This window comes from Chenopodium quinoa, unplaced genomic scaffold (genome assembly GCF_001683475.1).
Source record: "Chenopodium quinoa cultivar QQ74 unplaced genomic scaffold, ASM168347v1, whole genome shotgun sequence".
Lineage (NCBI taxonomy): Eukaryota > Viridiplantae > Streptophyta > Magnoliopsida > Caryophyllales > Amaranthaceae > Chenopodium > Chenopodium quinoa.
Genome location: NW_018743920.1, coordinates 3445092 through 3460247, shown reverse-complemented (window position 1 = coordinate 3460247; position 15156 = coordinate 3445092). Strand labels below are relative to the sequence as shown.

The window sequence follows — 15156 nt, the reverse complement described above, 5'->3', positions numbered from 1 at the left end:
TTCAAGGGAAAATTGGTAGGGTGAATGTTGAAAAATCAATGATTATCATGGATAAGACATGCATTAAGTACACCTAATTAAAACCATCAAATCTCAAAGCTGGTTAATCTGATTAGCTGCCTACTTGTGGAGTTGTGTGGTTAATGTAGCTTTATAGCTTTTTAGGGTCTAATTAAGCGTCAAATCTTAATCATAGCTTTTCTTCATCACTAATACACATCTTAATCACAATCTTCAATCAGAAATAAAGCCAAAGGAAATAGTGTACTGTTCTAGCTTTAATCTTACACCTAGCATTATATATTTTAATTTGTACAATAATTATATATATGGTATAACTAATATCTTTGTTGTTACACAACTATGAGAATATTAATTCAAAACAAACACGTATAATACACCATGTACAACACACATTTATATTATTATTATTTTTAATGTTGATCATTAGATTATGATAGCTTATGTCTATATGTCCATAGACATAAGACCGTGCTGAACCAACACCCGCCAATTCTTGTTACGAGACTCTTGACTTGCCAAAAACCGAGATCTCCATTTTAAATAACTTGAAAGTAAACAACGAACGAATTAGTATTCTAAATTACTTGCCTAATTTGGTGTCATATATATATATATATATATATATATATATACATATATATATATATATATATATATATATATATATGTATATATATATATATATATATGTATATATATATATATATATATATATATATATATATATATATATATTAGTGTACGTTGTAGAAAGCTAATTAAAACTGATTGGATAGTGATGTATCTATGTATTCCAAACAGATAATCTATCTGATGTACATCATTATAGTACAAAAGAAGATGTAGAAGAAACTAGCAGTGAAGTCATCACAAATAGTGAAGACAGATAAAGAAGTAGGGATGAGATTATGTAAGATAATGTTGGCAATAATTGAAGTGGATTATGGGCTTACATGCATGCATGTTGGCAATGGAAGGGGCTTAAATTATCTTCATTATATCCTTGCAAAAGGCCAACATTATCAGGAGGATTTTATTTTTTGAAAAAATTTCATTTAAAGATGTACCTAGTATACTGTATTTGAAATGCTGTTTTTTCTTTTATCACGCCATAAATTGAAGTTGGAGGAATTTCTTTTAAAAACAATAAATTAAAGGGGTTGATCTTATTAACGTAACGTTATCAGAGGTCACGCTTTTACCCCCAACTAAACTAGCAAAATATCAATAATGTCCCTTAGTAAACTTATGTTGTTAGTAACTTGGATTATTTCTTTTTATTTGTAATGACCATTATCAATTTACCACGCAATACAACCCTGTATAGTAACGGACAGAATTTAAATTGGCGAAGAAAGGGAGATAATTTGGGATGAACTTATCAAATGGATACATAGTACGGAGTATCGTTTATCACCACTTATCAAATGGATCATCGAGTTATTGATCGCCGGTTTGGCAAATCTCCTGAATTACATACACACACATAGTAGACATATCGTCGCTCATTACTTAGCCCACTGCAATACCATCAAAATCCAGCTCTAGGCTTCTAGTTGCTCAATGCGTAGCTTAAATAATCCCAGACCCAAAAAGCCCAAAATCTATATTATAGTTTAAGAGTTTTTTTTCCCCTAACTTTCAATCACAATCTTTTAAACCTTAAATTCTTAAAATCTATACATTCTGTATGTACTTCTCAAAATTAGCATCCGGAAAAAAAAAAAAAAAAAAAAAATTAATAATTATTTTTACCATAACTTTTTTTCTACTATTTTACTTATCTAAGCATATATCGGTAGCAATGATTTCTTCTCTTTTGAGGATGTTAAATCATATTTACTTTCAAAAGAAAATTTTGACCTCGAAGTACTGATGAAATGCTGAATGTTTATATTACATGTAAGAAGGCGATCAACAAGAAAAAAAAAAAAAAAAAAGTACCAATAATTAATGGGCATGAATCTAAGGATGTTTTTTTGCAAACATTGTAATAAGTCGAATAGGCACGATGTTTCCGATTGCTTAAAATTAAAGAAAAAACTCGAAAGAGAAGAAAACAAGAAAAATACTAAGGTAATTGCAGAAGTCGTTTTTGGTGAGATATAATCGATGATGTTCTTTTGGCTACTTCTCCAAAAAGTAGTAAAACTTCTGATTTTTATTCCGATTGTGCCTACCATGTTTGTTGTTCACAAAAGGATCGCTTTATTGATTATCGCTTGGTAAAGAATAGATATATTTCAATGGGCAACATTGCAAAACTCATGGCACTGACTTCGTTCAGATCAAGATACAAGATGGTAAGATCATGACTTTATCAATATATTCCTGATTTAAAGCATATTATCATCTCTCTAGGCACTCTTAATAATTCTAATGGTGTAAGATATCGGCTCAAGGTCGAGTACTCAAAGTTTAAAAAGGTGCTCATGACATTATGAAGATCGTTAGACATAAATGTTTCTATGTATTACATAGTTCTTTTATCATGGCTTATTCATTCACATCATATCCAAGTCCTTATTATATGAGTATCTACATGTCACAATATTCTAATCTCAAGTTATGGCCAAGGTTTTCGGGTGACATGTCCACTTAATAGTTAATGCCTCTTTAGGTTCATACATGTCCACTTAATATCCCATTGGGTTCATACGACAAGCACATATAAAATTTGGTCTAGGGTAAGATTGTTGGGTGTAGCCCAAATTTCCTAGGCTCATTATTTTGGTGGGGGTATTTATGCATATTTTAGAAGCTTTCAGAAAAATCGAGCAAGGTTTGTTGAAACTTTTCAAAAAATTCTTGAACTTGAAAGTAAAAAAAAGATATAGTTCTTATAAATACTAGAAGAATGTTGAAGGGACTAAAGAGTTCTAGAATATTCTAGCCATTTCTTTCAACCTCCATCCTCAGCTATAAATATTGGTTATTGACATTCAATCAATATATACACACAAGAATCCAAACCTATACACAAGCCTTCATACCTTTCTACCCCCTTTGTATATAATCCACTTTCTCACTACGAATCCACCTCTCTCTTTTATACTACTTATTGTGAATTTAGTCCCTAATATAATTATGATACCTTGTACTCTCCTATTTTCATATAATCCATTATTTCGATGCTCGTCATTGTGGGTTATTTTGCCTCGATTTTTCTCACATCCAATATTATGGGTTCCCTGACCTTTACTATTTGTCTTGTCTTTACTTTTTCTTTTTGTTAATACTTTTAAATCCCTACATTTTAATTTTGTTTCTATTGCTCACTCACCAATCCCTAATTTAATTTTTTAATTAAGTAATGTATGACAACAATAAAATAAATATTGAGGATTTATAAAATAATCCTCCACTAGAAATTGATAAATTTTCATTTATCGGTTATACATATTGATCAAATTAAATTCCAAAAATAGATAAAAAAAAAAAGAATGTCATCTCATATTTTCTGATGGTTTTAAAATGGTTGGAATTTTCCGACGGTATTAAAAAAATTCCGATGGTCAAAGCCGTAGGAAATTTCCGATGGTGATAATTAACATCGGAAAATTATAAGAAAATTGAAAGTAGTTGGAAATTTATTAGCCTAGACAAAGAACACAACCCGCCAGAAATCTCACCAGAAGTTGTATCTAAAGACTAAATCTTTGCTACAGTAACCACAAATAGTATACCAACCCTAGCGTATTTATAATTTTTTTTTTTATCATACCCTTAGGCTTATCTTTAGTCATCCCCGTAACAGATATATTACTTCTATAGGGAGTTTGTCAGAGGTGATTTTGGATTTCAATTTGTTTTGCAGCACAAAACTGAATTGGTTTTAAAAAGTGTAATGGGCTGAAATCTAGGCCAAATATAAATGATTGTATTATTTTTAATTTAAATTGTAACATTATATTCTTCGACAAAATTGATTAAAAATTTGATTTTATTAGAGTTAGTGGTGGAGACATCTATACGACTATACTTTATACTAATATAATCACCGAATAAGACATTTGACATAAATATATGAAAGACTAGTCTAGCCCCTGTGCCATGTACGATATGTCTAATTTGTGCCATGCATGGTAACTTGGGAAGTATAATTTTTGTAAAAAAAAAAACTATATCTGACAAATAAAATTTGTGAAATATGTCTATTACATATATAGAAATTATATCGCCATAACTTATATTTTAAGGTAAAGAAAAAGTTTAATATTTAATCTCATGTTTCAGATAAAATTAAAATAAAAACGTTTGGCAATTTGGACTTCATAAGAGCATGCACATTGATGAGAAAAATCTAAAAATTCTTAATCTTTTTAATCATATACTTTTTCATTTTTTTTATCTCATATTTCACTAATTGTAAATTATAGAAATAGTTAATAGAAAATAAACTCAATTATTATTGCTTCATAAGATTTCAAATCAATACTGTATATAGAATTATTTTTTTCCCCTAATGAACCTCAATATTGTACAATAATTATGATAATTCTAATGTTAATATTGTAAATTTGGCTTTGCGATTTTTTACTCTCCACCATCTTTTCGAATAATCTAAATTATATTTTATTTTCCCTTAATTAAAAGGTCTAATAATCTTTTGTGACTATTAAAGGTAATCATGATGAGTCGGGCTTTGCCCAAATAAGACCCATTTCAAGTTAAGCCTTCGGCCTAGGCCCCACATGGCCGAAAAAGTTGTACCCAAACCCACTTTAATTCGGGCCAAACAGACTTTTTAGGCAAAAAAAATTAACAAAAATGGTTTTTTTGCCCAAACCCGAGTTTTTTTTCAGCCAGGTTTTGTTTGATTAGGCCTAGTGACCATATGAGTAAACACTTATTTATAATTGCCCTTTTAATAAATATTTACATCATAATATTACTTAAACAACAGACTAAAATCTCTAGTAAAACTACTAGCCCAACATAGACGTATATCACCTCTATATCTAACCAAATCATTTCAGTGGAATTAAATATTACACTAATCATTAAAAACAAGAACAATTCATGATCGGGCAACACTAACTTATATTATTACATTTTCAATTTACGGATTGATGCTCTATATGATATCGTCGTTCTTTCTTATTATACAAAAATGTCTTTGAAGCTATCCAAATTTATTGTTTTGTTTAATTTGAAGCTATCCATCAATAGATATTTTATTTTTTTTAAAAAAAGGATATCAAGGAGATGTCATTTGTCACTACGTCCGGCGTGTATTTTAGGTATGTGTAGCATTCATGAATGTCGAATATAATAATAAATTTATAATCTTAATCAAGTACGGTGTCTCAGCAGATGATAATAATTATTTTTGTATTTACTAAAATATTAATTTGCTACGCCTACTAGTTCTACGGTTCAGAATTGTAGCAATACCCCTAAAAAACCCGTAGCAAATGCCAATTTTTTCACTAGTATTTAATTACTTAATATACAATAATGATTGATATTACAATATCCTAGATTTAGGCATATGTTATAGTTGTCAAACATTCATAATTACGTAGTAGTAAATTTTCATTAATTTAAATGTATAGTTTATATTTAAATTAAAATATAATATTAGAGGTATTTGAAAAAAAAATAAAGTGATTTTGTAAAGTAATTTCTTTAATATCAATCAATTATATATATTTTTTTTTTTTGGAAAAATCTAGTATTACTTTCTTCAAAAGATAACTAAAAAGTTCTTCGAAAAAAAAAATTAATTAAAATGAAGTTGGAATAATATTTTGGGTTGATGTGTAAGGAAGAGTTGTGTACACCAAATAAAAAGGAATTTGTTTGTCATAAATATAATATAAAACATAAGTTATTTCATTTATTTCAATAAAAGTGAAGCTTTTTTTTTTTTTAATAGAAATTTCCCTCCTAAACTTTTTTTAATGCATAATAATTAATTTGCCTACAACTTCATGATTTATTTAGTTATTATGATTGACTATTTACTTACATTACTTCTATCTTTCAATTAAATCCTTCGTTTTTTTTTTCTTTTTAATGTATCATGTTGAGTTTTACGGACTTCTAAGTAATTTTTGATGTAGAGAAAAAATATAAATGGGGCTAGTGTGATAAGAAATTAGAATTAATTAGTCAAAAAGAAAAGGATGCATCTAAAATCAAAATTGAAACTTCTTTATTGGGAAAGTGATGCATTTAAAAAGAAACGAAAAGCGTGCTTAAAATTATTTGTCACATAGATCTGCACTAGCTTTGTGCCACATCCATCATTAATCAGCATTGCGCCATGTCATCCTTGACATTGTAACATTTAATCCATGTCATTAGTGTATAGCAATCCGATACAATGCCCAGGCTGCACACTATGTATTAATTTCAAAAATCGAGCATGACTCGGAAATTACCTAGTTTAAGAAATTCTGGGTCCTTCCTTTTAATCAAACTTTGCTCAGTGTTGTGCCCAAAAAAATCAATTGAACTAACACAATCCAATTTGGATTCGAACAGTCCAATCAAATATGGGTGAACCTTTTCAATAGCCCTACCCGTTTAAATATGGGCTTTTCCGCCAACAGATCTCTCTTTCCAGGAAAACTGAACTCTTTTTGCTCTTCACTATTTTTTGAGTTCCAAAGCATATTAAAAAAGATGAGTTTCAATTCCAAATCATAGCATATCTTTTTTCAGTTCTTAGTTTCGAGTTATTTGGTAGATAAATTAATCAGTTTCCGCCATGGAAACCCTTTCAAGCTCTGTTTTTCTGACAAAAATCTCAGAAAAAAACAACCCAGGTTGTCAATTACCCCAATTTTCGATCAAACGTTGGAATAATCGAAGTGGGTGTTTGAGAATTAACGAAAGTTTGAATCTTGGTTCGTGGGGGTTAACTTCTGAGAAAGTTGGGATTTCTGGGTCATCAAGGGTTTTGGCTGCTTCGAAAAAAGTTTCAGGTGGTGAAAGTGAGAATAAACCTAGTTCTGATGATGCCCATGCTACTGCTTCTGATGATGTTCTCACTTTTCCCGAGGTAATCTATTCTCTCTCCTCTTAATTTTTTGAATTGCATTTAAAAAAAAAAAAAAAAAAACAGAACAAAAACCCTGAAATTTCTCAATTTTTAGAATGTGGCTTGAATGATTTCATTCAAATGTGTTTGGTTCATAAGGATGATTGTTATGTGGAATTTGAGAGAATTTTTTAGAGTTTTCTAGTTGGTGATGATTTATGATTGAGGGTTTTGTGTGTGCTTCTTGGGTTTAAAATTTTTTTCTTTTCCTTTCCTCTTTGGGAGTAATGTGATTTTTTGATGTATGTTTCTCAAAGGATTGGTTCAATTTGAATTTATTTATTTATTTTTTTTTTTTTTCAGTAGTTGACATTTTCATTATGATGGAAGGTGGATATATTAAGGTTTTTGTTAGACTGTGACTTACCTTTAACATACTTCTGTAATTTGAAGCTGAGTGAGCTATATAGTGTTGTCTTTCGGTTGCAAAATTGATAGCTATATTGTTTCCCTTGGTGGAGAGAAATTATTGGAATGTAGTTTGGACTAATAATTGCCTAGATGTTGTGTTTTTGTAATGCTTTAAGTCTTTGGTTATTGTGTTAATGGTGATACAGCAAGAGGGTGCAATATATTGTATTCTGTATGAGCTTGAAGTGGAGGAAATTGCAATGAACTTTGTATTGGCAGTCTACACTATCACATTGCATGTGGTCTAGTATTTCTAGTCATAAAAATGGAGGTTTAAGTTTATCCATGGATCATGGTCTGATTATATGCTCTCTTCATTCCAAATCTATCTATACTATATATTAAAAGGCGTTCATAAAATTGTGTATGTGCCACGTGTATCCTTTCATACACTGGTATAGCGCCACATCATTATTCAACAACCTTTAGGTTCATGCCACATCATCATCCAATGATCTTAATTAAAAATGCATGCGAAGAGATTTGAACCCCAAACCTCATTGAATGGAAACCATATGTATTACCATCTTGACTAGAATTAATTCATGCTCTATTAATCCAAATTTATATATAAATACATACATGTATTAGAATGTAGAATAAATTATTGTTGTCATCGTATTCTAATTTACCCACGTTAAAAAAAAATTAATAAGTCTTTTAAAGCGTCTAATATAAAAATAAAATTATTCAAAGTATCACACGGGGCCAAGCCCGGGTCACACACTAGTTTTATCTGTTAAAAGTAGGATTGATGTTTAACGAGTGAACGAGTTGCTTAAAGAGAACCCTAAATTATATATCTATTTTGTGGCATTTCTTTGGGGAGAGGGGAGTGGGAGGATGTTAAATATGAACGAATCGTTCACAAGGACTTCATTTTCTCTGGAGGTCAGACTGCCGTCTTTGTATTCTATACCTTGGCTTGATATGACTGAGCGCTGGAGTATGGTTTGTCTGGTTTGTGATTAGAAGTAGAATGTTTTCTTTTCTTAATTATAGTCTGTGAACGAGTGTATGAAATGGCTGCTTCGGCTTGTTGTGATGTCTTCTTTCGCATTCTGAAGGCTATTAATAGTCATCCAACCCAAAGTCTCAAGAGAAGCTTCAATGATGCCTCAAAGATGGTGTCAACACCAGCAGGATCAGGAAGTGGGTCTGGAGGCACCAGGGCAGGACTTTTCAGAACGCCAATTTCTGGTGGAGTTCAAAGTGCGACATCTGCACATGGGTTACCAAGTCCGGCATTGGCAGTTCGTAATCTAATGGAACAGGTAAATTCCTGTGATCCCCTCCACTCTTATTTACAATTGAAGATAGAAACATGTGGACTAATATTCTGTATTTCTTGTTTTAGGCTCGGTTTGCTCATTTGTGCACTGTTATGTCTCGTATGCACCATCGACGGCAAGGTTATCCATTTGGCTCTCTGGTGGATTTTGCTCCTGATGCCATGGGACGTAAGTGACATTGTTCTGCATATCATTTATTGTGTAGTTTACTAGTCATCTCTCCATTGTAAAATAAAATGAACCTATGGAGCTCAGTAGAAGTTAGTTTCTTATCGTCTGACAAGAGCCGTGTGAATTTCCAACAGGATGATATGTTCCAGCATTAAAATATTTTGAATTGGATATTATTGTTGGTTATGTTCTATTCTAATTTGATGATACTTGATATGATCGACCTAAATATCCATCAATTTCTTAGTCACCATGCCTCCTTCCATCCCCCTCAAAGAAAAAGGGCTGAAAACAATAAAGTGAAAAATATACGTACAGAAATAAGAAGGAAAGATTAATTGTTAAGGATTTCTGCATGTGTTATACCCAAGAAGCATAATTTTTATCGTCTATTGTTGCAGATCCAATTTTCTCTTTTTCACCATTGGCTATCCACACAAGAAATTTGTTGGCTGATCCACGATGTACACTTGTTGTACAGGTTTGTCCGTATACATTGTGTTGTCTACTAGTGTAACTTTTCTGCTTTTCCGTTTATACATTTTATTGACCATTAGGATTCATAGATACCTGGATGGAGTGGCTTATCTAATGCAAGAGTGACAATTTTTGGCGATGTCTACCCACTTCCTGAAGATCAACAGGTGATTGATGGTTAATTTTATACCTTTAGCTTGCTTAAACCTATTTTCTTTGTATATTTATGCTTGGGGAGTCTGATGCACCGTTAGCCTAAGAGTTATTATAGTAGCAGGTTTTCAAAAACGTTTCTGGTAGCAAAATACTCAAATTTACGCAGTTGGTCATCCTCTTTGTGCTGTTCACCAATAACTGTTCTTAGCTTCTTACTGTCTGTCTTTCAGGAATGGGCTCATAAACAGTATATAAGAAAGCATCAACAAGGGCCTTCTCAACAGTGGGGAAACTTCTATTACTTCAGGATGCAAAATATAAGGCAATACTTTGTTTCTTTTATCACTCATTTACTTCGCAGATGAATGCACAATTTCTCATAAGAAATTCTAATTTTATTTCCTGATTGTGAGAATCTTTTATTTGAATGGACCTACAAGTTTATTGTTGAGATATTATTGTTTGACCTTAATCAATCATCATCATTCGCCAACATAACAGTATGCTCTGTATCTAGTTCTATGTGTTCATTGTATTTCTGTCAGATGATTGGCTTACTGGTGTTGAATGTTTGACCTGCTTCTTTATGGTATGAGAGGCTTCTTTCTCCCCCTAAAAATGGACTTAAGCTAGCTTACCCGACAATTTATGTCATTGTTTTGAGATTAAATGGCTGCCTTTCATAAGCTTTTCAGTCTCCCCCCCCCCAGCACACACTCACAGACAAAAAAAAAGGGAAATTGTTTTGCAGCTTTTTTTCTCAAATGCGTATGAAGTAGACTTCACTTTCTGCATAGCAAAGGATCCCCCCTTTATAGTTGATACTTAAGGGTTCCTTACCTTGTATCTTATTTATATATCGTGGCTAGTCTACTTAACTAATGAGTCTACTTATTTCATGAATAGCATATCTTATATCGTGTAGCTGATTTGTTTTCCCCTGAACAATGAAAGCAGTGATATCTATTTCATTGGTGGCTTCGGTACAGTCGCTTGGGTTGATGTTAAGGAATACGAAGACCTAAAACCAGATAAGATTGCTCTGGAAGGAGGTGAACAGTATTTAAAGGTAATTTGTGCTAGTTTTCTTGTTTCTCTAGTAATTAATGCAAAAAGTGCTCACTTTTAGACTTTATCAAAGAAGCATATGTAACATGGAAATTATTGTCATGATTTTCAGGAACTCAATGCCATCTTCTCAAAGCCTTTGAAAAAGCTTTTATCCACCGAAGTTGAGGTAGATGACGCAGCTCTCATTTCGATAGACAGCAGAGGAACCGATGTTCGGGTTCGTCAAGGGGCACAGGTATGTCATTCTTTTCAACTTCACTTAACCTGTATGTCAATATTTTTTTTCCCCCTCTACTTTCTTCTTTGGTTTTTGTTTCATTTTGTATGTTTGAATTGCCCCTTGTTCCGGTACTAGTCATGATAATTCCCATCTTTGTGATAAGCAATATCATCAAATCTCCTGGCTTCGAAATGCCACTTTACAGAGTGTTAAAGGCTTCTTTTTTCTTACAGTTCAACATACAGAGGATATCTTTTGAAGACGGAAAGGTTGTTGAGACTCTTGAGGAAGCCAAATCTGCTCTTCAGCAATTAATTAACAATGGGCAGCTGTACAATATTCAGAAATGAACGCTATTGCCTGAGTGAGAAATTTCATTAGTAACCAAAGCCCCTTAATAATGTATTATGGGAGAGTTTGCATTGTCGTGTCTAGCTAAAGATGTGGCAGTATGAACTTTACAGCAGCTAACGAGCTAGGGATCTTCGCAACGCACGTGTCTCTTTTTCTCCTATTCATATAAAATAGTTGTTTTTATAGAATAAGTATAGATTTTAGAAGAATCAACATCTTTCATCCTGTTCCCATAACTAGTCTAAGTTCTAGGCGTTTGTGACGCGTGTATCAAACTCGAGAATAAAAATTTTGTTCTTTGTAAGTTATGATGCTCACTTGTTTGCTGTAGTATTGATCTCCCTTACATGTCGGTAGTAGGTACCATCTTTGATAATATTCTCGGATCAACGGTTACTTTTAGCTTGTTGATTGGCATATTGTTTAGGTACATTTCAGCCCTTATCAGGCTGTCAAAGTTGAGGATGCGTGTGTGTTCATAATTATTAGCCAGTATAGGTGCTCAGCAGCCGTTGTTTTAGTGATGTTATGCTAGTGAAAAGTATTGAATCAATACCTTTCAGCGTAACATCACTCAAACTAGTTATTGATGATAAATGGCGAATCTTCGGACTAGAATCTTCTCTATTTATTAATGTGTTGCATTACGTATTACTCGTATATGGAATTTGATTCTTTCTAGCTCTTTATTTCTAGTTCCAACAGTGAATTACAACCCCTCACCAAGGAAAATGAAACAATTCTCGAATCTCTCGACTAAGTTTGGCCCGGAGGACCTTCTAACCTCAATGTTGGGAGTTCAATTCTCACTGTGTGCACTCTAAAGGAGAGGAGGTAAGGAGCCCATCATCCTTTTCTCCACTCCAAAGTGAGTAGTTTGCTAATTCGAACTGTGTTGATTAGTGAGGGGTTTCAATCTAGTAGGGTTTTTAATTTTCATCTTTCCTACTAAAAAAGGTCCATTTATTATGTAAATCACTATACTAAAATTTACTTTCTTGAAAGTTTTTCTTTCCGTCTATTTTTTTTTTTTTCCTTTTTTCTACCTGACAAGACGAATGATCCTTGCATTGTATGGAAAACTTGATAGATCTTACTCCGGTAAAAAAAGGCCAAGCAGTGAGCTGGCAATAGTTTTGGATGCGATTAGAATCTTAATTGATAAGCTTGAGAAATTCAGATAAGTATAATGTCACTGGCTTTATGTCATTTAGTCAATATAGATTGCCTATGATAAAAAAAAAATATAATTACTTTGGATAATGACATTTATGATTATCTTATGTTCGAAAGTCAAGCAATAAACTTCTGGAGGTAGCACATCTTTTCTCACTTAAAAACGTGAGAAAAACTTTGTTTATGGATAATTATATCATTATATATAATGGAACTCATAATCAAACAAAGTGTAATGTAGGGAAAAAAAAACATCGTTTCAAAATTATTATTTTTACTATAGAATTCACTTATTGAAAATTTATTCTACTAGCTAATTATAATTGATTTAAAGCTTATGTTTTACGGATTAATAGTTACATTTGTTCTTAAAAGTAGTTGTATATTTTACTCAATACTTTTTAAATCTTACGAGTACTTCTTATACCAATATTATTAATATTTTTATAATTCAATTGATTATTATGTGTAAAGTAAGAGTACAAGGCCTTACACAAATATTCTCTATGGACTTTTTACTTTACACAACTTTCTTGAAAGAATTTTTAGAGGATTAGTTTCACCTAGTCCACCTTGGTATGTACACAAAATAATCTAATTTGGTACTCCGTATGGAAAATGACATGATTGACATCCATCATATAGCCGTGAGGAAAACAAACCTATTCTACTAGAATTCTAAATTAGTAACATGATTAAAATTCACTTTATCGTTTAAGGAGGACAACCTATCCAAGAATACGAAAAGCTGGATAATTAATTTAAAATTTTAAATTAGTGGGAGTAACACCAAGGGTTTGCAAAAGTGAGCTTTAACTTAATGAACTCCCTCAAAAGATAGGGTTTTCTCCCTTGCGAAAAAGGCCGTTCTTCGTCTCGAACGATTGAACTCCGGAATTATGGCGGATGATTTGATTGAGAAGTGCTCGTCCCTTCGATTGGACGAGGATGATGGTAGTGTGATTGATATGGGAGATATTGTAGGTCCAAAAACAGAGGAAAACCTAAAATTGTTGCTGGTAGGGAGGCTATGCACTGCCCGTCCCTACAACGTCAAAGCCTTTAAACGAACAATGTTGAAAGTCTGGGCTTTGACAGAGGGATTAATCATTCGAACTTTAAGCCCTAACTTGTACGCTTTCCAATTCTTCCATTGGCGTGACAAAGATAAAATTTTTAAAGGGCGACCGTGTGCTTTGTATGTGATGAGATTCATGCTTGACATTGTGACTCATTGTACGGACACTCAACAGATTGATGAGGTAAGTCCTAAAACTTAATGAAATGCTATATTGATGTGATTTCTAGCCTTAGACACCTAATATTACCCAACATTGACATGTTATGAGAATTAAAAAGGTGATTTGACAAGAAAGCTAGAAAATGGACTAAATAGAAGTCATATGGGCCACATTTAGGCCATTTTGTGTTAATATGCTCTTTTGATGTGATTTCTTTCCTTACACACCTATAACTAGATAATATTTACATGTTATGAGATAAATAAAGTTCATTTAATAAGAAATGTAGGAAATGGGCAAAGTAAAGTCATATAGGCCATATTCGGGTCATTTTGAGTAAAAAGCGTCTTAAACCTTAATAAAATGCTCTTTTGATTCAATTTTAGGACTTAGACACATAAAACTAGGTTTCATTGACATGTTATGAAAAAGAAATGGTTCATTTGATAAGTAATTTAGGAAATGGGCTACATAAAAGTCATATAGGCCATATTTGGGCCATTTTGAGTAAAATGCGTTGTTAAACTTATTGAAATGATATATTGATGTGATTTTTAGCCTTAGACACCTAATATTACCCAACATTTACATTTTAAGAGAATTAAAAAGGTGATTTGACAAGAAAGGTAGAAAATGGGCTGAATAGAAGTCATATGGGCCATATTTGGGCCATTTTGTGTTAATATGCTCTTTTGATGTGATTTCTTTCCTTATACACCTATAACTAGATAATATTGACATGTTGTGAGATAAATAAAGTTCATTTAATAATAAATGTAGGAAATGGGCAAAGTAAAGTCATATAGGCCATATTCGGGCCATTTTGAGTAAAAAGCGTCTTGAACCTTAATAAAATGCTCTTTTGATTCAATTATAGGGCTTAGACACATAAAACTAGGTGTCATTGACATGTTATGAGAAATAAATAATTCATTTGATAATAATGTAGGAAATGGGCTACATAGAAGTCATATAGGTAATATTTGATAAAATACATATTGTTTTGCCTAATTAATTAATTCTTACATAATGTTTTTGTATTTCAAGTTTTGCAAGGTCCAAACGGATGGTCCGTTGACAATCAAGGAGCTTATTGAAGTTCGTGACATGTTGGCGTCTTTTATCACCTTCAACATGTAAATGGCATTTTAATTGTAAATTATTTATGTTAACTTTTGAACTATATATATTATTATTCATTATATATTTACTTACTATCATTTGTATATATATATATATAACACTTTTTTTTAATTGTATTGCGTTTGGGAATATTTATATCTATATCTATCTATCTATATATATATATATATATATATATATATATATATATATATATATTCATTCTTGTTTTTAATATTATTTTTGTATCTTATTATAATATTTAATAATATTATTATTATTAGTAATTATAATAATAATAATATTATAAATTATTTTATTTAATATAATTGCTGGAATTATAGGTTATTATTATTGCTGGAAACAGGTTTTTTTTTTTTTTTTTTAAAT

General features: G+C 31.7%; 1 protein-coding gene across 1 annotated transcript; it reads left to right on the top strand.

Moving 5' to 3' along the window:
- The first annotated feature begins 6578 nt into the window (after positions 1-6578).
- Positions 6579-11629, top strand: LOC110687972. The gene is made up of 9 exons (XM_021864629.1): positions 6579-7036; positions 8554-8760; positions 8844-8946; positions 9351-9430; positions 9516-9593; positions 9813-9904; positions 10540-10651; positions 10763-10888; positions 11107-11629. Exons 1-9 carry the CDS (start codon positions 6743-6745, stop codon positions 11221-11223), a joined length of 1209 nt encoding a protein of 402 aa, XP_021720321.1. The 5' UTR covers positions 6579-6742; the 3' UTR covers positions 11224-11629.
- Positions 11630-15156: the final 3527 nt, after the last annotated feature.